We start from the raw sequence: 24,759 nt of genomic DNA, 5'->3' as shown, positions 1-24,759 counted from the left end.
ATATGGCAGAACAGGGACATCTTACTTACCGCTGATGCCTTCCGGAAAGTCTCTCCCAATTTACGAGTTGGAAGCGGTCCATATTTCTTAGTCTCTCTCTCTTTCTCTTGATTGGGTAACTTTCAATTCATAAGCAACATACTTTTACATATAAAATGGCTGATATTCGGTGGACTGGAAATCCTGAACTATAATTGCCTATAATTAATTGTTTCACTGTAATTTCAGCACACCTGCGCTTTACATGAAGTAAATACACTGATATCAGAAAAGTTATGTTACCACCGTTTTTTTTTTTTTTTTCTTCTTTAATGTATTACGTGTAAAATTTTTGAAGTTTTCGTTAATATCACAAATCAGAATATGACTTTAAGTCTCGGATTATGTCTTGGGTAGGTTTTGATCTCATAATTATGTTTCGTGAAAGCGGAAGCGAATTTATTTCGAAATTTAGCATAATGAGTGTTATAAAAATACTCTTAAAAAAAAAACATTTTAAATTGATATCTCAGATTTTATTATTTTAACTTTTAGGCGTTAATCTAAATTTATTATTATGTTATAGCGAATGACTCTTACGTGTAGCTATAAAATTTCAAATGCAAAAGAAATAACGTGTGCTGTTTGACAGGCAGATTAATGAATTCGATAAAACACTAGCAATTTGTATGACTGCGTTTGGGCTGGTATGGTAAAAAGTTGCAATTTCATTCTCTTCTTTTATCAACATTATTAAGAAATACTATTGAACAACTTACTTGAAAGGGCTCAAAGTCTTCATCACCCTGAGTCCCCATTGTGTTTCCCACCACCAGCACACTGTCCTCCAATAGAGGTTGAATCTTCCCTACCAGGGGTTGACTTCCTTGCTCTCGGCAGTCCAAATAAAACGTAACTCGATTTTCACGGACACTGAACGCCATCTGGTGCCACTTTCCATCGGCCATGGAGGTAACAAACGACACTTCGACATCATCCGGAGCCGAGAACACCAGGCTAGTCCTCTCCCCCACATACAGCCCAAAGTGCAGCTGCTTTTTCTTGTAGATGCCCATCAAATAGCCCTCAGTAGCCGGGACAAGTCTAAGGGTCGCGAGCAGAGAGAACTCCCATGGGAATGTAGTGGGGAGCACCTCTCTGGCGTGAGTTGACCACGAACTCGTTGGAAGGATCGTGAATGCCGTCGGCCTGTCCAGCGGCTGAAGGCGTGCTTGTCGGCGAAGTTGCACTGCCTGCAAGACGTCCACGGTGTCTAAAAGAAAGAAAGAAAAATCTCTCATATTACTTATTGGCAACAGATGATTCATTGCTATTTATGGTATAATAATAAATTCTAAATTCAAGCATTATTCGTACGAACTAGATTAAAATGTAGTAAGCGTATTGCTTATGCCTAATAACATGAACTGATAATTTTTGGCAAGTACTAATTGAAGAGAGGAGTTGTCTTGGAAAGACAAAGAAAATAGCATAAATTATTCACTAACTAATCTTTTGTTTCTAATTATATACCTGAAACCAAAACTCATATTCATCTGTTAAAAATGGATGAAACGCAAACAGTGTACATTTGAAACAAAACAACGCAAACAACATAAAACTAATATTCACAGTAGAACTTAAGGTGGTAAGTTTTAATCGGCGTTCAAATACAAATTTTTTTAGATTTTTATCTCGACTTCATGGTCTTTCAACTTTGCTAATGTAGCAATAGAAGCGAACAAATGCAGAAACTGCATGCAAGGGAAAATGAATGTGAATGAATAACGGGGAGTGGAGCAATTTTCAAGAGAGGAAGACATCGATTAACCTGACTTTGATTTATTGGATCTCCTACTTGTTTAAGATGATTGTTATCTACACAAAATGACTCGGTAGTGGCTTAGTCCAAATGATAAATCGACGTCCGCCACTCGGTTAGAGAGATCTGAGTTCGATAACGGTCGGTGACTGGAATTCCCGAAGGATTCTTCAATCGAGTTTGTAGTCAGCCGATCTCAGGCGGAACAGTAACTTTTCCATCTTTACTGCTAAGGGACATTATTGCCCTCCACTGACAGGGCTTGCACTCTTTAGAAAGATTAAGTTTATTCACGAATCGGCCTAAAGTAACTAATATCATTTTTAATCGAATAGCATCATAATAGAACCAATTGGTTTCAAAACCTGTTATAATAGTAACAGGTTGTGGAACTATTTGATTCTATCATCCACAACAGGTGCTCAATTAGCGACCTTCTGGGAGGGGAATAAATGAGGGTGGTGGTTACTGGTTGGTTGGTCAAACTAATTAATTATAACAATAAATGCATCGAATCAATGAAATTAATAATAATTGTAACGAGCAACCAAGGGATGCAAAAAACGTCCGACTGAAAACTTAACGCAGACAAATGATCAAACGAAAGAGCTCAGAAGCACACGCGTTTGAGTAGACCGTGGTACAAGACCGCTTGACTGCTAAATGCAGTTAAATTATCGAAATGATTAATTAATTATAAACTCCTCTTCGTAGTGATTGTGTTGAAGTATAATTCAATAGGCGAGAGGTGATTTGTTAAACCCAAGTAGAGCTTGAATGAACGTGGCTTCTCTGATTGGTTGAATGAATTCATATCTCGATTTGACACGGAAATACCGTCTTCCTTGAGAAAAAAAATTACGCTAAGTCAATTCAGTTGAATTGCTGTGGGTGGAAGAACGTAATATCACAACAGTGGACTAGCTGATATGGCAGGTGACAGTTATAATTTTTAATGGTTATTTATTTTGGTCCCTACTGTATATTTGTGAATATTATAAATAAGATGACTATGTATATAAATTAAAGGCAATTAACAAGAAATTATTAAAAAGGTAGTAAGGATTGACATAAAAATTGTTTAAATCTGCTTTAATAAATACCTCAACCAAATATTTACTAAACACTTCTTTATTAAAATTTTATTTTGGTGATTAATAATAACTACTATTCGGTGCCATGACTAAGGATATGCTGCTTTGATGTTTCTTTGAAAGGAATTCCTCGATCTTCACACATAATGGTGCGCTAAAAGAAATATTTCTTTTATTTACTGGATCGGCCATTTTGAACACAATTTTTTTTTTTTTAAATAAAGGATAAAATTGCTTCAGTACCTGTACACGGAAACATGTTGCATGCTCTCTGCTCTCCGTCAGTTTTCGAGCAGGTGAGGGTATCGTTACACAGACGTCTCCTTTGTTGCAATCCTCCACCACAGGAGGCGCTACAGGGGGTCCATTCTGCCCACGGTCTCCATCCTGAAATTAAAAAAATAATTTTTAATCGTAATAATGAAAGCAGTCGACTAAGAAAAGTAAAAGCTATTCGTAGAAAAATTTCAAGAGGAAAGGAAACAAGCGTAAATAATTAACAGCGCCATTCTGGACATTCTAAAGAAATGCGAATTTTCCATACATCAATTATGTATTTTATTGACAAATATCACGTGCATTTAAATAATACATTTTTATATACAGTATGTAAAACTGCTTCAGGATTTCCATTGTGTCACGATGACACAATTCCTGATTACGATGGAACGAAGCTGGGATGTGTGGGGGGGTGGGGTTAGAAGCAGGTCAAACATATCACCTCCATTCACCCTCTTTTCTCCCACAATCTGCTTGACCGCCTCCTGAAGATCCACTCGTTGGCACACAAAGGATAACACTTTCGGAAATAACTTAAAAAAAAAAAAAGATTAAGGCAGCTTTAAGCAGTCGGCTGACTGTGCCAAAGTGGTATTACTTCGTACGCACTCTCTGTATTTCTGACACTAAAGCAGAATAACTACAGCGGCCACTCCTCCCATTAAAGGGGATCAGGTACTCCCCTACTAGTCGACCTTTCACACCGTGCGTGCACCTCATACCAGTATTAGCGTCCGTGCCGACAGCTAAGTGCTGTTTCGCAGCCAACCTTTCGCCGTGAGCAACGTAGACAGCACACGAACAACGCGGGAGTCACGTGGTTTAAGGGATCAGCTGCGTATTACCGCCAGGATGAAAAGAAAGTGTTGAAGGGATGGTTAAAAAAAAAAAAGCAAAGAAATTTCTGAAGGACATGTGTGGTGTAAGGTCTTTGTTGGTCCTGGTTCTTTTGCTGTGGTCTTGTTTAGACTAAAAGAGCTTCAAGGAGATCCTCTGCCAAGGTTCGGTTCCCCTTTTCTTCTTTGTCTGGGATTACTTGCGTAGTGTGTGCGGTTCGGTTTCGTAATAAAAGCACGAGGGATTTTATTTACTTGAGGGGAAATGATTGGATTTAGTTTAGAAAAAAATGTCCATAGTTTTTTCTTTCTGTTCTAGACGGTGTAGGATTCACACGAGCCTGTGTGAGAAAAGGGGCATTTTATAAATCTAAAGGGGGAGGGGAAGAAGAGCTAGGAGTAGTTTTCTTCGTTAGTAATCCGACACTTTTTTTGATTGAAACTCTAAAATGGAATGTTTTTTGTTTTGTTTCCTTTTTGGACGAAGGAATTTCTAAATACATCCATCTCTCTCAAACATAATTGAAGCAAATTTATGTATTTCCATCTAAGTGTCAGAGAAACGTGATTTTTGTCTTCCTGTTTTCCGACAAAGGAATTGGAACATTCCTTAATAAAGTTGAAGGTCTGTGGAGCCAAGTGTAAACAAAACCTCACTGCATCTGACAGCTATCAAACGCAGTAACTGTACGCTGCGCAGATAACCTACATAAACCAGTAACAATAGATAGTTACATACACCCGTCATAAATAAATGTAATAGGATTTTATCCTACCAACTCGGCTTCTACCAAATCGCCCACACAAACCGCCAGAAGCCTGAAGACAGGCAGATCTGTTCATTGCTTTTTCAAACACGCCTCTCGAGTCATCAGGGCTCCCTTCACGAGGATGGTGAGTAACAGACAGCTTGACGAGTGGGCGTGCATTTCTGCTCCAAAGTAGCTAAAAGGCCTAATAACTAAGCGGGGTTATTACACAGGGGCCACTGTTTGCATCGCGTGTGTTGGCAGGAGGGAAAATGTTTCGTGCTAAGTGGAACTTTTATTTCTTTTCTCGTAATGCGAATCATTTCGGTCGGCTTCCTCTGTTCTTTGGTGTCGCGAACTCGATCTACATCCGTCACGTGATCGGAACTAGTTCTAAAGTCGTTTAGAAATGCCATCGCCCACTATATGCAGTGGCAGTAAAGAAATAGAAAGAGAACGTGTGCCAGAATGAAAAGACCAAAATGGAGGGATGAACAGCGTGATGTTCAATAACAGTAAGGCTGCAGTTCATCCATTTTCCGATAGGGATAATCACGAAAGATATCTGGGCAGTGCACGTTAAAAACACTCATATTTTCTACTGTTCCTTACGTTTCGTTCCGAACGACCTGAAATCCTCTCACTGTTGTCACCCGTTCCTTCAGTGTTGCCTCACCTTGACCCAAAACAGACCTCGTTCAATCAGCCCCGTGATTCTGGGCAGCAGTGACTCATTGGCAGGAAGCCAAGGTGACAGACATGGCGACCACTTCCTCTGCGACTTGTCGGAGTTGTTCGGTTGAAAGGTGAATCACATGACCTCGAAGGACACCAAGGAGAGATGCCTTTTGGGTGTTCACAGATGGGGAACCTTACACTAAGGAATGTCTGCCGTAGTTCAGTTTACACGCGCAATCGGAACACGGCCATGGCCACCCGTTCACTGTTGCTGTGGCCCTTTTTTGAGTCATCCTAAGTCCTTAGGCGTTATCTTTTAACCATTTTTGCTCCTTTTATCATTTCTAAATTGTGCATTATCCATTCCTCTTCACCTTTCTCTGAACTTTATCGATTCCCTTAAGAATAATTTCCATCATCTCGTACTCACGTTCTCCCAACTTATTCAGCTCCAGCAGGGATATCCAATAAAAATGCGACTCAGTTTGCAATACAACAAAATTTTATTAGATTCACGTCTACACGAGCAAGATGGCCATTTCCACTACGTTTTGTATGTGGAAGTAGCCATCTTGCTCGTGTAAGACGTGAATTTCAAATAATATCGAGTACTTCTTGATACAACGCTTCGAAGATTACGTCCATCGATGGCGCTAATGCATACTCAATACTGTTTGTTGCAGGCCTGTTTGGATATTTATTAATGAATGTTTCATAAAATTGCAAAAATGATTTATAGGCAAGGGTTAACATATATCCTTCTCGGGATTAAAGAACACATATTGCGCAGCGCGTTAATAAATGCCCTACTGTTCCTCAAATAGCACGGCTATCCACGCCTCTAAAAATATCTTACTCCATATCTAATTGCATCACGTCTTCTGTTGCCAAAGTTATCTCCGTATACAGAGTTGATCAATGGTTTCAGGATAAAAGGATAATCCTGTACTGTGTATATTGCAGGGCTAATCTAAACATATTTGCATCATTACAAAAACTTCATCACCAATTTCGTTTTGTTGGTTCTTAACTCAAAGCATTTTTGTTCGAAATCCTAACAGCGTGTTCAATCCGGAACAAATATCTGTAGAATGTTTCGTTTCCTAGAAACATTAATCGACACTGTTTATTCCAAAATTCATCATCTTCGCATTTAACGCCATGTCGTGCGTCAGCTTCCTATTAAAAGGCGATATTCCTGGCGTCTGTCATCGCGAGTCCATTTGCATCAATCGATGACATGTTACTTTAACACAATGTCACTAGCGAGGGGATCACATATCGCACGTGATTCTGCGAGGGAAAAAACCTCGCAAAAATAAACAAAACTGGTTACATGACACTGCGACGCCCCCGTCTTTCCGGATACGGCGAATCGAAAGCTGTTGATGACCAGTCGAAAGGCGAAGAAGGGATGTTTTTATTCCTATAAGATCAACACGGGTCATCGCCAGCGTGATTCTGCAATCGTCTTCATCTATAAACAACCGAATAACATAACTCTAATTAAACTCCCGTTTAGCAGCACCCTTACGAATTGCATCCCCCCATTCCTCCCCCGACTTCAGCTCTCCTAGCGTGAGGTCGCTGCACGACATATTAAATTATCGCCAAGAGCTGGAACGATGGTCGTCCGCTCTTCTCTGAGGTCACTGAAGGAAGGGCTCCCATTAAGTCAGATAGGACAGGGTTCAACAGCTGCGATTTACGAAGCATCTGCAACGGCTTGGGTTGTGTAATCTATTCCAAGTTCTTCAGCTCTTTCGCACATTGAACGCGCAGAGAGTAAAATTGATCGTTGTCTTACTGGGATGAAAGTTTAATGTTGTCGAAAATCTCTCGGTGACAAACAACAGTAAATTTACCGCGAGTTGTGTTATCATTTACAAAGTACTGTCGTTCACTAGTTGTAAATAATGTAATAAATTAGGAGAAATACCAACAGTAAAGTCAAATTTCTTAAATGCTAAATTTGTAGATGTCATTAATCGCTCATAATAATTAATTCTCCGTCTTCACAAACTTTATATGACAAATCTACAGTTGGGTTTCTAATAAATTGTTCACTTAGTGTATTTTTTGTCTCTGTATTGTAACTATACTTGTTAATTAGTAATGTTGAAAACAGAAAGTGAAATATATATTCACATTTGTGTTAATTTTGTAGACCGTATATATTTTTTGGTTTATCCAGTGTTTCTACAGTTTAAAAAAAATAAATGAAACTTTCACCATCGCCGTCCTCCCCACAGCAGGTGGAAAAGACCAAGTTCGAGTCCCGTCAATGATGGGAGGAATTTTTAAGGACCTTTTTCACAATGTGGCTCAGTTAGTCGGTCTCGGGCAAGAGCAGCATGGTTTTTTCTCCCGGGAACTCGGGTTTTTCATCCAGCAAACAGAAAATCGATCTGGGAACACACGCAATATATACGGAGCAATATGGTCTTAGTGGCTGATGCTCCTAAAACTCTACTGCTAGACAAAATCCGTGTAATGCTTATGGTAACTGGATGTAAATATTGAGTTTTTAATGGATAAGGTAGGGAACCGTTCAGCATTGCTACTGATCTATAGTTACTTTCGCATTTGGATCTCCTTTTGTGAATCTGAAATAAACACTGATTTTAAATTGCCGGGGTGAATAACCTTCTTTTAATGATTTATTTCCACAATACAAGAAGTACTTCGTCAGGTTCCCGGACTGTTCATTATGCGCGTGATTGATATCTGCTATTAAATCGCCTTCGTGAATCATAAACAGAAAACATGAACTCGTACTAAACTAGGTAGCGTTTAGTGGGTTATCGACTTAGTGAAAATACAGTTAATTTCCTCGAAATAATTGGCCTCCATATTAAAAATATCTGAAATTGGATGTGCAGCGTTGTTTGTGCATTCTACGTGAGCATCAGAAATATTAAGTCGATCGTTTCTAAAGTGAACAGTTCGAGAACTAGCGAGTGTTATTGTGATTCAATTAATGAAGTTGTTTCATGGTTCCGAAAAAGGATTAAAATAAGTTTTTTTTGCTCTTTTTAAATATCTTGTTATTTGTTCTTTTAAAGTGTTGCATTCTTTTGTTTTAGCACTCTTTGTTAGTCCCAATTAACTCAGACTTAAAACACTTGTGTAAATTTGTTTCCACACGTTTTTAAGCATGTATAGTCCGCTTAATCCATTATTTGAAGAATTCGAAAAAAGGAGGCACTAAGAACATTCATGTTTAAGACATTGCGAATACTGTCTTAGGATCCGCTATCAAGTCGGCAATGTACTGTAGAGGATAATACTCTCACCGGCTCCAAAATAGTGAAATTGTACAAATGACATCGATTTCAAATTATTGGAAGGATAGACTCTTTGTGGATGGATACCTTCCGTGTCCTGGATGACAGTCAAGGACACGAAATATCTATATAATATTTTCCAAGCAAAATTGTAATATGCTACCAATGTAATGCATTTAGCCAATTTCTTTTCATTTTGGTTCTTTTGTTTGTTTTTTTCTTTTCTAAGGTGACTCCTCGAGGGACCCACTTGTCAGTTGACCATTTCGTATACAAATAACGAATAACATATTTTATGTGGACCCCACGAACAGGGGGCGCTTAATGTACTCGAATGAGGAGTGTTTATTCTTCGGTCTTTCTCAGTTCAGCATCTCCCTGGGAAACGATCTCTTCTAATCAAAAGTCGGAACACGAGGAAATGGAAACATGTCGTGACTCCATCCGTACTGTCTGAAAAGAAGAGGAGAAAAGCAATTAACACCACACGCGAAAGAGACTTTGCATGAAGTCGTTAAAGATTTATGGGGGTGTGCGTAGTAGACTACAAATGAGCTTGCAGACAGCCCGGTTAATGCAATATTATCGCTTACTCTGTACACAACACAGCGGACACAAAGGAGTGCAAATCGCATGGACAGCATATAGGACCAGTTATGGGAGAATCCGATCGAAATAGTTTATTGTTAGTTAATATTTCCATTTCCAAAATAAGCTGCTGAAGAGCCATGGATTGTACTACGTTAACAATTTTCCATTACAGTTCGCATACGAAGAAATAAAGCTTTTGTTTTCATTGGAGAAGGTCACGCTAACGATATAAGCAATGCAACCCGTTGAAAACCTTGCTTTCCTTCAACGGTCAGAAACATCTGCTCCTGTAACCTTTGATTGCTAAAGCGACTAATTATCCCTTGATTAATAACAACCTACACGACTTCTCAAGGTATTCACCGAAAATGAAGACGAACCTGCGCTTTGTTTTCTCCTTGATAAAATACTCATCTCAATTGAATCTTACATCAGTATCTTGGCACACTCTTCGATTTCAAGCTTAGATTTCATCAAGTTGAAGCGACGCAACGTTCAGATAGGCAGGTCACGCTGACATAAATAAACATCTGCATGTTTCAGAGCCAAAAGTGACCAAAAATATATTTATCTCTTTATTCGATAAGTTTTCAGAAGTGCTCCCGAAATTTGGACTTTAGATGCTTCCAGAACACTCAAAACTACCAAATCTGGCACATACAATTCTCTTCGATGGATTATGTAAAAATCAAATCTATCCCGTGCACTACCATTACGTAAATGATCAACCAGCTAGTCTTCGAGACAATGTTTACTGGGACTCCTGCACTGTCTTAATCCAGCCAACAAAATGATTGTGGAAGACATCGCATCCTATGTTCTGGGAGAAATGCTGTGGGGAAACTGGTTAACCGATTTCTTCCGCCGAAGATCAACTCAAAGACAACCTAAACTCTGACTAACAAATTCATTCGCAACAGTTTCCTTAAGCAGCTAAGGTTTAAAATAAACTCCAATCTTAGTAACACTATGAAACAATCTTTCTGAAAACTCAATAGGAAAGTGCAAATGGTATAACAAGAGCCAGATTCATAAAGCAGAACTAAAAAGCGCACACAGAATGCATGCTTAATAAACTAAGGCAATCGAGAAGAGTAAATGAGAATAAACTAAAACATAACAAGATGGACGAAGTGGAGTGGGTCAATTCCATCTTCCAACAAGAACAGAAGGCTTTCAATGAAAAGCACACGTACAAGGATCCCATTGAAACAAATAAATATCAGACGTGAAGATCTAGTGAAAGTTATCAAGGACATCCGATGAATTCTGCTGTCAGTCCAGGTAATTTTCCACTCTTCATCCTAAAAACCTGTAGCATTTCTATTGCGGACATCCTTCTTTACCTGTTCAGCCATCAAAATATTACTATGCAGCAGCTATAAGTACATCTCGCGTGTGACTAGAAGCAAATCCCACAGAATTGGCGTAAATGTCTTTCACTTAACAAATGGATTAAACTTGTACGGATTTTATTCTGGTCTGAGATGAAGGCCTTCATCTTCAGTTGGCATAATCACTGTCCTCCCCACACTGGGTGGAAAATACCCGAGTTCAAATTCTGTCGATGGCGCGAGGAATTTTATGGGTCTTTTTCACAACGTGGCTGAGTTAGTCTCAGAAAAGAGTGGCGTGGTTTTTTTCACCCGAAAACTTGAGTTTTTTTATCCAGCAAACAACAAATCGACTACAGAACATACAGACATTATATACGGCGCAATATGGCCAAAGTTGCTGATCACCTAAACCCCTCAAACAGATCCAGGAAATCGTATCTTCGTGTCCGATTTATACTTCCATCACTGGAATTAAGACGTGAATTCATATTCATCTAACACATTTTATACATTTCTCGAAACTTATAAGCGTTGCAGATTAAGGCTACAATAAATTCTACACTTTTATGACAGCATCGCCATATTTGAATAGCAGCAAAATCCCCTCTCCCGCAATTTTTCTAAATTGGTATCGATGTATTGTTATTTATTTTTTTCGAGGATTGAGGTGAAGACGTCATCAGTAACGATATTTGTGAGTTCATTCAGGTGATTGCCACGCAAATGTTCGTATCACGTTTGAAATAAAAGTCCATCGCGCAGAAGATAAGAGTTTCGAAGAATTACGGAGGCTTTCTGCAGAAGGTCAGAGAAGCCGAGTAAACATACGCAGCTGCACTCTTCAAAAAAAAAAAAAAGATTGAAAAAAAAAAAAAAAAAGAAGAACGAACGTCATGCAGTCTTCGGGCAGCTACTGATAGGCAGCCTTGAAATAGCGACCAAGGACGTCACAGGGGCTGCCTGCATCTTGGATAAAGATGATATATTACTTCGTGCAAAGTCTACTTCCAACACTTAAGACATCTTGCCAAGCAAACACGTCACACAACTCGGAAGTCCCTCGCTTCGAGAACATCCTTCAGTTAAATAATGAGACAGCTTCGAGGGCGAAGCGGAATGCTGCGCAAAAGGTAGATGGAAGAGAGTCACGTGGGCGAAACCAGATAATTTACAATAAAACCTTCGATGGGAGGCTTTATAGTCAGCGCGAGGTCGCGAGTCCTCATAATTCTTTCAGCCTTAGAAGTATTCCTTCTAATATTCTGGTTCGGTGGTGTATTGTCCGAGACATTGCAGAGAGCCTGCCATTTTAAATTCTAATTCCGTGGTAGGAATCTGATTTTCTTTTCTTTCTAAAGTAAGGCAATAAGAAACGGCAAAGAAAGTGGGGACAGCATCTTTTTTGTATTGAAAGCTTAAAAAATGGATTTACCTCTCTTTCTCTGTCTTTCACGTATCATGGAACGTGAAGAGAAAGCATCATCCGAAGAGTAAAATCATCCACGAGAAACCACACGTTACAGGTGGCGCAGCACGTGTCCCGTGGGAAATTTTCGATCAGACACTCGTGTCTGGAATTTTATTGTCACGTACTGTTGCGCGTGGTATTACAAAACATGAGGGATTGAGTACGCGGGGGCAAGAAGAAGTAAAAATCCACCGGAAAATAGAAAAAAAAAAAAACACGTAGAGACAACATGCAGAAGATCCGACTCTCAGTGAATTGGAACAATGGACAGATGGTGATGAGCCGCATTAACAGATGCAAAAAATGTGAAAACGAAGTATCGTGTGTTGCTGAAGGTAAAAAAATTTGGATTACGAAACAGAGAGAGAGAGAGATGCACTCTCAATGACCGAAATAAAAGCTCCCCCTCGTGTCATTACGATTGCATCCCCCGCGCGAGATCACGTCCTTCGTTGTGAATAATAGACAGTTCAATCTCTCCTAATTCCGCGTGTTGGTCCTGCCAGCAGGTGGATGCAGCTCTCCACTGGTCCTTAAACCTGCCGTAAAGTCGTACGTCGCTGCCGACATCCCGACGAATGACAGTCGTTAGAAGTTTACGAGCGCCGTAAAAAGCGAAAATGGCTGGGAACCACTATGTTGGGGGGCTATTTTTACACGCTCTCCCATCCACCGAGCGAAGTTTATTGTAAAAGGCAGGGCAAGTGTCCCCCGACCACTCCGGGGCCTCCCTGCCGGAGTTCCAGTAGCCCAGAGCTGTACCACCTTAATGGTACGCCATCGAGGATGTGTGCCTGCGCGCGCCAGATACGTGGTTAGCAACGCAAGAGCGGGTTCGCAGTAATGGCAGCGTAACGTGACTGACAATGGTATGAACGCGTGCAGAGAGAGAGAGAGAGAGAGAGAGAGAGGCCGCTAACGATGGTCGTCACGCGGTCCGCACAACCAACCAAGACAGTAGTGCGATCGTGTTGTGGGCTGCCGTTAATCACCTGTCTTCGACAAGAACGTCGGCCATTTCTCAAACTGCGGGGCCGCACGTCACACTCGATATATCCGCGCTGACAGATAAGCGGTTTCGAAACGGGCTTGAGCGAGCGCTTGGAGATCGGGCGTAATGAATGGTGCTGGTCACTGACAGCAATGGACGTCTCGTTTGATCAAGGAGCTCTCCGATCTCATAAGAAGGTCACGAACTGGCGAGAGTCTATGGCGGAACAGTTGCCCATTATCGATGTTACGCAACGAGGTTTGGTTGCCATGTTGGAGTGAATCAGAAGATGGCCGTGCATAGTCCCTCCACCCTATCGTGCCTTTACGCATTTCCATAACTAAAATCGTTTCCAAGCCCGCAAAAGTGGTTAAAAGACTGCGACTGCGTACTGAATATTAAAATAGTGAGAACCAGTGCAGAAGTTTACTGGAGAATTCGGAGACCAATTTCCACTCTCTTTGTAATGTGCACTTTCTTGCACCACGTTTCTTAAAGCAGTCTTTATGTCCTGGGGAAAAATGAAATGAAAGGAAAGGGGAGGGGATCGCCGTTTTATGAAGGGAAAGGCAAAAATACAAGGAGTAAAATCTTGGTAGTAAGGAGGGAAATGGAAGGGGAGAGTTGAGGTTGAAAAACCATTCTAAGACATGATGGAAAGGTACGCGATGGGAGGATTGTGTCGACCGATGTCATCTATCATCGCTAACGTTGAGACAGCGATCGCAGCGCACTCGGTGGGTTCCTGCGATACATCATGTAAGGACCGCGTGTGTCAACAGAGACAGCGAGGGACAGTGGGGATCCGTCAGTGTCAAGTGACGGCTACCAGTGATGGATGATACGTCCAGCACCGATATGTGTTTATATCGAGCAGCAGTGGTTGTCATGGCGACAGTAGCCCTTTCATTCTCCCTCGCTCGCTCGCGAACTCGGTTCACACCACTTCAATTTCAGCTTTGCTAACCATTTCTGCTCGGATTTTTCTGCTTTTGTGCTTTTGGCCATCATCAGCTGCTTAGCGAGTTTGATTGGCACGCTCTCTGTCTAGATGGAATTCCTTGCAGTGTTTTTAAAAGCTATTTTAAGGACACGCACCATAAGGAATCGAGACAAATCAAGTACAAAATCATCTCGGAAGGTTGATTCTTACACTCTGAAGTGAATCTGATTTCCCGATTCACGATGTTTATTGGACATTTTTCTTCTACTTCGAGTGAGATTTTCACTATCGATTGTTTATCGAAATAAACTTTTTAAAAAAGCGTTCACCTAACGATTTCATTCTCGTTTGAATGCCCCCGGCGAAACGAACTCCCTTGCATGATGTAAATTTTATCTCTGTGGGGATGTCAGGTTTCATGACCGCCAATTATTTTAACCCGAGCGAATGCGTGCAGTTTAGTCAAAATTTCTCCCTCTTTCTTTTTCGAAGAATCTGCTCCCCCCTCCCTTCTGAAAAACCCCTAATCTCTTATCATTCCGGAGGTGCTGTAATTAATACTTCAGTCGAAGGATCCGAAAGGGGCCAGCAGGAAGGTCATTTCCAGAGGTAGCATCCGTACGACTCAATGTCATCCGTTTTTCATCCCTCCTAGTGACAAGTGCAAGTGGTAGTTGTCACCGTTATGCTTTCTCCCACCGCCCAGAACCTGTGGCGCCCTCTCTTCAGGCGAAGAGGGAGACGCTGCCTTCTGTCAGGAACCAGAAATCAACTCGCTGTGAGCAGATAAGAAAGGACAGCCAGGGTCCGAATCAGAATCGCCACAGGTTTCCTCGTAGTCACAAGGACGCCATTGTACGCTGTCCGTCGTGACCATCTCTTAACCCTCCCCCTTACCAACCCTCCGCTTGAAATGCAATCGCTGCCAACCAACCCAAGAAAGCGTCTTAACCCACTTCTTTATTCCTGGAAATAAGGGTGGAAGCTGGTTGTTAAAGTATGTGTGTCCGGTGCACGTGCGTGCGTGCGAAGAGTAAACACGGACGACAACGGATGATTAAGTTAAGCCGACCCCGGTCAAATGATGCTTGGGAGGGAGTAATTTAATAATTGGCAGCGGTGCAATTGTGCGGATGTTTCGTTGCTTCTTTGACGTTAAAAAAAAAAGTCCCACCAAAGGGTGCATCCGGACGAATGGAGTAACTTCGCTAAGAAGGAACTCCCCAAAAAATTAAAGGGGTGATTGGGCTTTGGAATGAGTTTGATAAAAGTTGAATCCACCGTTAGCTGAACTATTTTAAATCTACAGCTATGTCACGAACTCGAAATTATCCTCCTCAAAGGAGATACATCTAACTTCTTAAAAGGATGATGCCTGATTAAGTTTTCGAAGGATGATGATCATTCTTGAGAAATGCCCAGGACTGGTACATTCTCAAATTATATGCATTCACTAAACAGCATGTCCCAAGAGTAGAAATTTTGTTTTATTCGATTAATTGTTAAGATGATTAATGTTAAGACGATCATGTTTTGATTAATGTTTAAGGAAATTGTTGAAATATCAATCATTCAGCCTGATATGATTTTATTGGTCACTGTTCTCATTTTCGGCGTTATGACAATAAATAATCGTTGATTATTTAAGCAGTGATTATTTAGCCTCATCAGTTGTTCGATTAAATAATCGAACAATCGATGGGGACAAGCATATCGTTTATGTTCTCTGTTAAAAATCGGAAAAGTCGATTTTACCAGTTTTTAATTAAACGCTCTATTTTTATAATAATAATTATTATTATCAGTTTATTCAACAAACACCCCTGTACAGAAATTATCTAGGGGGGGGGACATACATCCAACATAACTGATTATACACTGCGCGATCACTGAATTATGACCACCCTTATGAAAAGTGAATGCGACCCGTTGACCACGTGAGGTACGAGAGTGTGGATTTAGTCGACCTACGTAGCATAGATAAGGTGTCAGTGATTCGGTAGGTAGTAAATTCCCAGCGTGATGGGTAAAAGGAAGGATTTATCGGACTTTGATAAAGGACAGATTGTGGGAGCTTGACGAGCTGGCGCCTCGATTTCCCAAATGGCTGAAATGGTGGGGTGTTCGAGAGCCGCCGCAGTTAAAGTGTACCAGGACTAACGTCAAACAACGACCCGACAGCAAAACTGCAAAGGTCAGCGAAAGGCTGAAGTTAGAGGTGAGCGCCGGGTCCGACGACTCGTACAGGCGAATAGGCGCAGCACTGTTGAAGAGTTCACTACCCAATACAACACTGGCCGGCCCGAAAGAATATCTGCCATGACCATGCGTCGCACGTTTGGGCTATACCAGCAGATGACCCGTACGGCATTCTCTCCTAACCAAGGTTCATCGGCGTAAAAGACTCGCCTGGTGCAAAGAGCATGCAAGTTGGACGTTAGAAGACTGGAAGAAGGTGTGCTGGTCGGATGAGTCACGTTATTTACTCCACACCGTGGATGTTCGTGTACGGATTTGGCGTCAACAACATGAGGTTCTTGATCCATTATGCATGGTATCAAAAGTGCAGGCCGGTGGAGGCGGTTGTATGGTGTGGGGCATGTTTCACTGGCAGGAACTTGGACCCCTGATGCATGTGGAACAACGTATCACTGGTCTCCGCTATCGTCAACTGCTTGCTGATTGTGTACACATCGCTACGTTACACTTTTTCCCAAATGGTGATGGTTTCTTCCAAGATGACAATGCGCCGAGCCATCGGCGCTTGATGTACAGGAATGGTTTGAGGAAAGGCATATCAGGCGTCTGGATACACCAATCACCTCCATACCTGCAATGCTGGCCGCATTACACATAGCTTGGTTGGCCATATCACTTCCGACATCTTGTTGAATCAATGCTACGTCGGATAGCTGCTGTACTGAGGGCAAAAGGAGGACCTACGAAGTATTAGGTAGGTGGTCATAATTCAGTGATCACACAGTGTATAGTAACATAGACATTCTGCTGACCGAAATATCCTCAGGCCTATAAGAGTCTTTTGAAGACTCTATAAAGTGTTCATCACAGGTTTTTATGTGTTCATGGGCAGTTGAAGTCTTTTGCTATGAAAACTCTTCTTTCTTGAAATGCATTATTCGTTATATATGTAGTTTAATGTACAGATCCTCTGAAATGAGCTTCCTGTAGGCTCTATTATGGCAGTACCTGTACTGATCGATTTTGAAGTCTCTGAAGAGCTCCAGAGTATTGGCAGGAAGCAGCCATCTTAATCCGTCCGTGTGATGGAGAGCGCTGCTATTTATACTCAGACACGGATCCTACCTTAGAGAAGTTTACAAGTAATCATTCTGACAATGAATACAACAAATTTCCACACTTAGCAGTCGCACGAGCAACAGCGGATATCGCAATACAATATGCGGAATGCAAGAACAATATCCCAAATGACGATCCAGCGCAAACTTGATGGATATCCAAGAGACATTTTCTCCTTACCTCTGATCATTGTCGACAGCGAATGATGCCTTTGTCAACAACACGTTGGTTGGAGATTAGAGGACTTGAAACGAGTGTGCTGCTCGGATGAGTCCAAATACCTGGTGCAGCATGCCGACAGACGCCTTCGTGTGTGGTGTAAGCCACACGAGTCCGTGGACCCATCGTGCATCATCACCTTCCATTTCTCAAACATTATGATGCCCAATATCCAAGCAAGTGGCAGTGGTTGCTTAATATGGGACATGTTTTGCTGGCAAGAAATAGGACTCGTGGTGCGTATGGACCAACGTTTCACTGGTGAGGTCTACTGGCAGCTCTTAGGAGTCCGTATGCACTCTGCCATGTTGCATTTTTTCCTGGACAGAAACGGGACCTTCCAAGACGATAGTGGGCCGTGTTATCGGGCCTTCACTGTGCATGAGATATCACCCACCTTGATTGGCCTCCAAATTCGCCTCATCTTAATCCAACTGAACGCCTGTGGGATGTTTTGGAATGGGAAGTGAGACGTGTGGACACGCACCCATCATCTATTCTGACATTGTGGAAAGCATTGCAGGCGGCATAGTTGCAGATCCCTACGGACGTCTTCAAACACTTAATGGAGTCAATGTCTAGGCGATAGTGGCTGTTATCCTTGCTAACGATGGCCCAACACGGTATTAGTTAGGTGAACACAACTCAGCGATCACCGAGTGGATATACACGATATACTAATTGCTTATAGCCCCAGAAACCTAAAAAGAAATTATATTTATTTATACTCAAATTTTTAATAAGGTTATTAACAAAGAGTGTCCACGCGAAACCTTTATAACTTTGAATCTCTGTGAAGAGGGAATGAGAACACGTATTTAATGGGGTTTGTTTCATTGGGAGAACATAAATTGCAAATATGTTCATTCATTGTCATCATTAGTGTAAATCGTGATGGGCTTCTCGCGTCATCCGAAGAATATGAAGGTTATATCTAGCTCTCTCCAGGGTTCCCTCGAGCATGCCTGCGTCAATTGTTGCAACTCAACGTCATTGATACTGCTGCTGTAGTTTCTGCATTGTGTGTACTTTCCTTTGTTGCACAAAGTTCTTGTCACATCCCGGCAGAAAGTAGTCAAGTGAAGTTGTCGGGAGAGCGGAGAGGGCGAGATTTTGGATGGACCTCTTTATTAATTCAATAACTTGGAAATGATGCATCAGGATAATCTCAATGTGGAGAAGCATTATTTAGCTAGAAAATGTGGGACCAAGTTTCATCAAAAAAAAAAAAAAAAAAAAACCTGTCCCATCACATAGTTGCGTATGATTCATTGAATCACGTTTATTTTTGAGTTGTCACGTTCCATTTCTCAAACATTATAAGGATTTTCAGGGATCCATATCCGAAGTTTGTTGAGATTGATTCTCTTTGCGACATCGAAGGTAGCTTCGTCAGTGAATATCACGTTTTAGGAATCTACTGTCTTCATCCAACACCGTTTCATCATATGCATTATGAACGATCATTGGGCTTCAGAATCTGTAAAAGTTGAATCCTGTATGCATGCAGTCCCAAGAGCCTGTGTAATACTTTGCTCTGTTCAACATGAAACCTGAACAGAGAAAATCCGTACACGTGAGTACGGGTTTCTGAGGACTACATACAAATGATTACCGGTTCCGTTCCATAACTTATGCGTGCACGCCTGGATCCTGACCGCCGTGAGACACTTCCAGTCTCCATGAATTTCTTGTGCCATTCACGTCTCGATGGTCTGCTTGGTGGTTGATTTTGGTATTTTTGTCCGAAATCTACGCTACACCTGAACTTGGCCTCATTGAACTGAGTCTGGCTTGGCCTCATTGAACCATGATACGCATCGTGCGTTCTCTTGGGGTGTCACCATTTTCATTTAATAAGTTTTGAGATTGCTCTTTTTCCTGAGGTCATTCAGAACAGAAAATATATATAGAGAAGAAAAAAAAAAAGTCATAATAAACATAATAAACTTTAAATAAACTTTTTCAGTTTATTTACAATATTCAACAAACCGTTTTAAAATATATGCTCCCATTCGGAGGTTATATTTATTCCAAGTTGCAAAATTTTTACTTATACTCCCTGTAATAATATGCCTATTTTCATTGAACGTTCTCTCAATGGTGTGAAATCACCAGGAGGAAAGTCCAACAGCTGACCTTCACAGTCACTGTACTTGTCTCTCAGAAGAGTTTGAAGTATGTACACTCATTTCAATTTGAAAGGCAGGATTGCATTTCACCAACTGCATGAAGGCTAAGTCCGGGCTGCACATTTAGACATTACTACTCCAGAGAATGAAAATGAAACTGTACGCTTGAAAATGTCACGAGAAAGATTATTAATGTATTCATAATTTCCGCTTTGTTTTCAATTTAAATGTACTTTCAGAATGTTTCTAAGTTGGTGTATCAGGTTAGTCAAGAGCGAGACATTCCTTATCTTCACCGTCTCCAGACACTTCAGGTCCTTCCAAGTGAACATTAAGCCGTTACAGGACTGGTCTAACTCAGAAGTCGGGAATTCCCACCCAGGTTCTCCGTAATATCTCGAAAACATCTACGATCTCAATCAGCCGCCGGGAAGTAAGTGGGCCCTTATCATCCGTTTCTGACTGGGCCCATTTTGAACCACCCCTACTCCGTGCACGAAGTTTTAAATTTCCTCCCGCTAGTCTCTCGTGCCAGACCACACTCACTGCACGGGCAAACTGCCCTCATTTTCACTCAGTTTTGGTAACAACGCGCGAATACTTGGGAATGTAGTTGAATACACTCAATCACTTTTCCATCTAAACAGCGTTGGCATGGAAGGTCACAGTTTCCATTGTTGCCCGGACAACTGAAGTATACGCCAAAAATAAAAATGGCAATCTTTTATCCGAATTTTTTGTCAAAGCGCCACCTTCTGATTGGTTTACAAAGTCGGCGGTTACTAGGAGCTGCTGGCTGGAGTGCCAAACTCATCGCAGTAAATTACGAACACCCCGAGGATGGCCGTAGCCTGCGCGATACACAACAGACTGCAGCTGTAGTGTTAACGCCCCGGATAATTAGTTGATTGCAGGTTGACGGAGCAGGAAGCGAATTAGGCCCGCTTTGTTGCTGGGTGTGTCTGTAAAGGAGTTATGAACTCTTACCGAAAGTTAAGAACCCCTAGCGATATGGTGAACGGTGTCCCGTGGAATAGGTCTGTGACCAAGAGACGGAAGCTCATCAAACCCGTCTCAGTCAGACACCTGTGAGGCTACGGGGGATCGAGGCACATCCGAAAGACCGTTTATGGTCACCCAGCAGAGCGATTCGATCTCTCTTTGACTCTAGAAACCGGATACCATGGTCGCTGCTGCCCCTATCACTTGCACTTCTGAGAAGAAATTTGCATATTTCCAGGTTACAAAGGTGTGAGCGAAATGAATTCCAATCAAGGTTTAACCTCAACCTACTTCATTATTAAAATGCGGCCATAAACTGATTGGTTAGACCTCTGGGAGTCTAACGGTAATGAATGGAACGAGCTAGTGGACCACGCGCATAAATAAATAAATACCCCCCTACCACGGGAGCATTATCTGCACGAACATGTGATCGCGCTCAGCAATTCAGTGTAGGTTGTTAACTAACCCGTTTAACCTGATAATTGAGTGAAAGGAGGAAATCCTAATGAAAAAACACGAAGAGAACATTGTCGGAACGGCGAGAAAGGTATTTTGCAGGAAGTGCGGCCAGCACCTTGAGTCACATGGCCGGATCGTGGTGTGAGAAATTTTTATGAAACCCCCGAACACAATAGGTATTAGAACCTATTATATTCAGTACCATGCACGGGTCGAAGGCTGAGAAGACAGAAGTTACTTGTTGACATTAGACTTGAACTCCTGTAGATTGTAATTTGAGAAATACTTTTAAAGGAAGGTTGTTCTGGAGAACAGAAGTGGAAGAGAAAAAGCTGGTTTCTGGAGTTGGGCAATCAACAAATGCTGAATGCTTATTGCACGTTTTCGAGAGGCTTGAAGAGAGTTGTGGGGACGAATTACAAATGGCAATTAAGAAGAACAGTGCCCATGGAAGTATCTGTAGAAAAGACATGCAAGTAAAAATTTCTCTTCTATGAGACGGAGTGGAGAGACTTCGTAAGAGACTGGTCATTAATTAAACTGATTTCTGTCTTTTGAATGGGATCAAGAAACCCGAGAGAGGTTTTGAATCGCCACCCCTAACATCCTTCTGTCAGAAGGATGTTACAAGAATTCACAGATGGATTTAGTATTAGTGAATTTAAAGAGATGGAATAGAGAGATTTTAACTCAGAGGAGATCAAAGAAGTGGAGATTCGAAATTACGAAGTCTCTGTCAAGGAAATTAGAGTGGACATATGTACAAGTACCACCTTTCAAGTGAAAGGAATCAAGGAAATAATTAGGACAACTAATATGAGTCGTGGTGGAAGTAACTGATAATTGAAATGCTATCAGAAAAAGTAAGTGGAGCTTGGCAGATTCTCTGCTGCAGTCTCAATGATCAGATTGGAAGATAAACTACGGATAACTATAAAATAAATGAGGACGATTAGGAGGTTTAGATATCTTTTCAGATAAATTTGTTCTGTTTGTTTGATTAGTCATGATGTATTCAGCGAAGTAAAAATAAAGAGGATAACTATCAATTAATGAAAATTTCGGATATGTAGTATACACAACAAGAATATATCCATAATTTTCGACGTATACGTTGCCTCGACAATTATTATTATTAAATCTGTTTACAGTAAGCTTTTTTCTGCACAGTCTTTCAGCATTAATTTTTAGAGCATTTAAGATCTTGATGTGTTATTGGGGAACATTTGATCAATGCACGAAAGAAGCCCCTCGCATACACACTGCTCGATCTCTCTCCAGTCACCAGCTGGCAGAATTCTAGCGACTGGCAGGTGAAAACCGTTTTAAAGCTTAACCGAAATATGTAAGGAATATGGGATCTCGCCATGATGCCCATCATAACCTCAAAATACATCACTCATACTAGATGCTAGAAGAACGGGGGATTGCCAGAGCTTTCCTATAGAGACTAAATATGGGTTTCATCACTTTAAGCCTTCAATAAGCAAAGTGGTGGTATTGCATCGGATGATGAGAGTCATCTATCCCCCTAGTATTGCCTGGTGATCGATTAACCGCATTTCTCTACATGGTGTGTACTCCGCAACTTGTTCAACCCCTGCTCACGTTGTTTCACTCGCTTTTCTCATCGCCAAAAAGTACATTTTAGTTTTGAACTTTGCTAGTCTATCGACCTCGCCCACTGTTGCAGGCAAATCATTCTAACAATATACAACACGCTGCCCGAAGGTAGATCTCATGAGATACAGCCTTCAGTAACTCCCAAAAGTTTGGTATTTAAGTCTTCTGATCCTTTTCCCTTCTGCCAGTTAAAATGTCTCCCTTGTTCATTTTAGTGATTCTTTTCAGAAGCTGGTTGCCACTCCCCACCTTCCAAGTTGTTCACATGAACATGGATTGTCACCACTCACCAACTTGGTTGCCCTTCTTTGAAACCATTACTTTTGCTTATTGGAGGCTCTATATCTTTCTTCAAGTGTGACTTCCAGATCTGAACACAATATTCTAAATGCGGTCTCACCATCTTTTTATATAAACTGTAAAAGATCTTGATCTGCTAGAAAAAGGCGGCCAGGGAAACGTATTTTTCTAGCCGCTTGTTTATAGCATAGGAAATTTCATGTCTGATTGTACCACAACCTCCTTTCGTCCTGAATCGCATTTAACTGCTCTACCTTGGTTTATAACTTCTGGATTTCCCTAGGTGCAAACCCTTGAATAAAAAGAAAAAGAAAAATCAGTTTATATTGTGGTACGGCCAGGAGTTTACAGTTTATAATTTCGACAAATGAATATACTCGTTAAATGTAGTATTAGCAGTCACGATCCATCCACCTGCATTTGCTACTGCAATCTCCTACTTAACCACTCTGCTATGTTGGGCCATTAAACTTCAAGTTGCCATTTTTCAGACCATTTGTGCAACCGATATAAATCATTCAGAAGCAAAACGTCCTGGTTCTAGCCTTTAGCTACTTAGCAATGCTTCTATGTCCTCAAAGGCAGTTGGGGACATGGAAACGCTGCTAAACCATGACTCAAGCTCGTGTTGACACGCCACCGACTCGTGTTTAACATATAGAAGGCTAAAAAACTGAATGGATGTCAAGATGCGACAGTTTTTATTTTTTATTTTAAACTCGTTCTTTAACCGCACTTCTTCTGAAGCATACCTTTTAGCAAAAGATAATTGACTCTACTGCTAATTCTAATATTAATTATTATTTTTTATAGACTAATGGAGTACTGGCTGGGTTCAAAATACCACTGTAAGTCATATTTAAATTTCCCATTATTATATTATAGTTTATTCATATCACGAGAAAGTGTTAGTTGATAATTATAATTCTGTTCGAATGAAACTCGTCAAAGAAGAGAAATTTTTCTCTCGTGGCAACTTGGCTCGCAATAATGAATTCAGTACTCTGAAATGAATATCTATCTTTAAAGGCATAAAAGAATTTGTGGCAGGACGAACCACCCCATCGTTTACGATAACGTTACAATGTAACAAAACCAACTCGTTTGATTGACTCTGCAAGCAGGAGCTGAACACCTTGCGCAGGAACGTTTCCATATGGACGAAAAGCGTACATTTTCTCCTTTTTATTTGCATAAATATTTTCTAAACGAGTACTGGAGGGACAGAAGGTGGGGGGTGATCTTGCTTCCAATTATGGGCCAGGAGAGTACAACTGCCGGGTTTCCTCGGGGCTTTAAATTAATGCTCGCCTATGTTGTCTGTAATGGAATGAAGGTTGGAAGTTTTTCCAAGAAACCAGTCTGAGAGCGCTTATTTAGCAGGCGTATCAATGGCAGTTTCTCCGCAATAAAAAGACCAGCAACACCTATAAAATCAGGTAGTCGTGAATAGAGTATAAGATAGAGAAAGATAAGGTATTAAAAGTCACGGTAGCCAAGAATCGGTCGTCAAGAACTCAAGAGATTACGATGGCTTCAAAGTGCACTTGAGAACCCCAAAATTACTACTATTCTGAGCTACATCTAACTCATAATACTACGTTTCGGAAAGATAACACCCTCTCCTTCTTCATTTGTAGAATTTACAT

General features: G+C 41.1%; 1 protein-coding gene across 1 annotated transcript in view; it reads right to left on the bottom strand.

Annotated features, from left to right (window-relative positions):
• LOC150089827 (uncharacterized) overlaps nucleotides 1-24,759 on the bottom strand; it is a 94,549-nt gene that overhangs the window by 46,432 nt on the left and 23,358 nt on the right. The window contains exons 2-3 of the mRNA XM_090389666.1: nucleotides 3,139-3,282; nucleotides 759-1,252 (exon numbers count right to left, since the gene is read on the bottom strand). Of these exons, the coding sequence (XP_090245792.1) occupies nucleotides 759-1,252; nucleotides 3,139-3,282 (638 nt within the window). The remainder of the gene's footprint in view (nucleotides 1-758; nucleotides 1,253-3,138; nucleotides 3,283-24,759) is intronic.

The sequence above is a fragment of the Mastigoproctus giganteus genome, chromosome 2 (genome assembly GCF_048544385.1).
Source record: "Mastigoproctus giganteus isolate SK-2022 chromosome 2, ASM4854438v1, whole genome shotgun sequence".
NCBI lineage: Eukaryota > Metazoa > Arthropoda > Arachnida > Uropygi > Thelyphonidae > Mastigoproctus > Mastigoproctus giganteus.
This window is presented reverse-complemented; position numbering and strand designations above follow the sequence as displayed.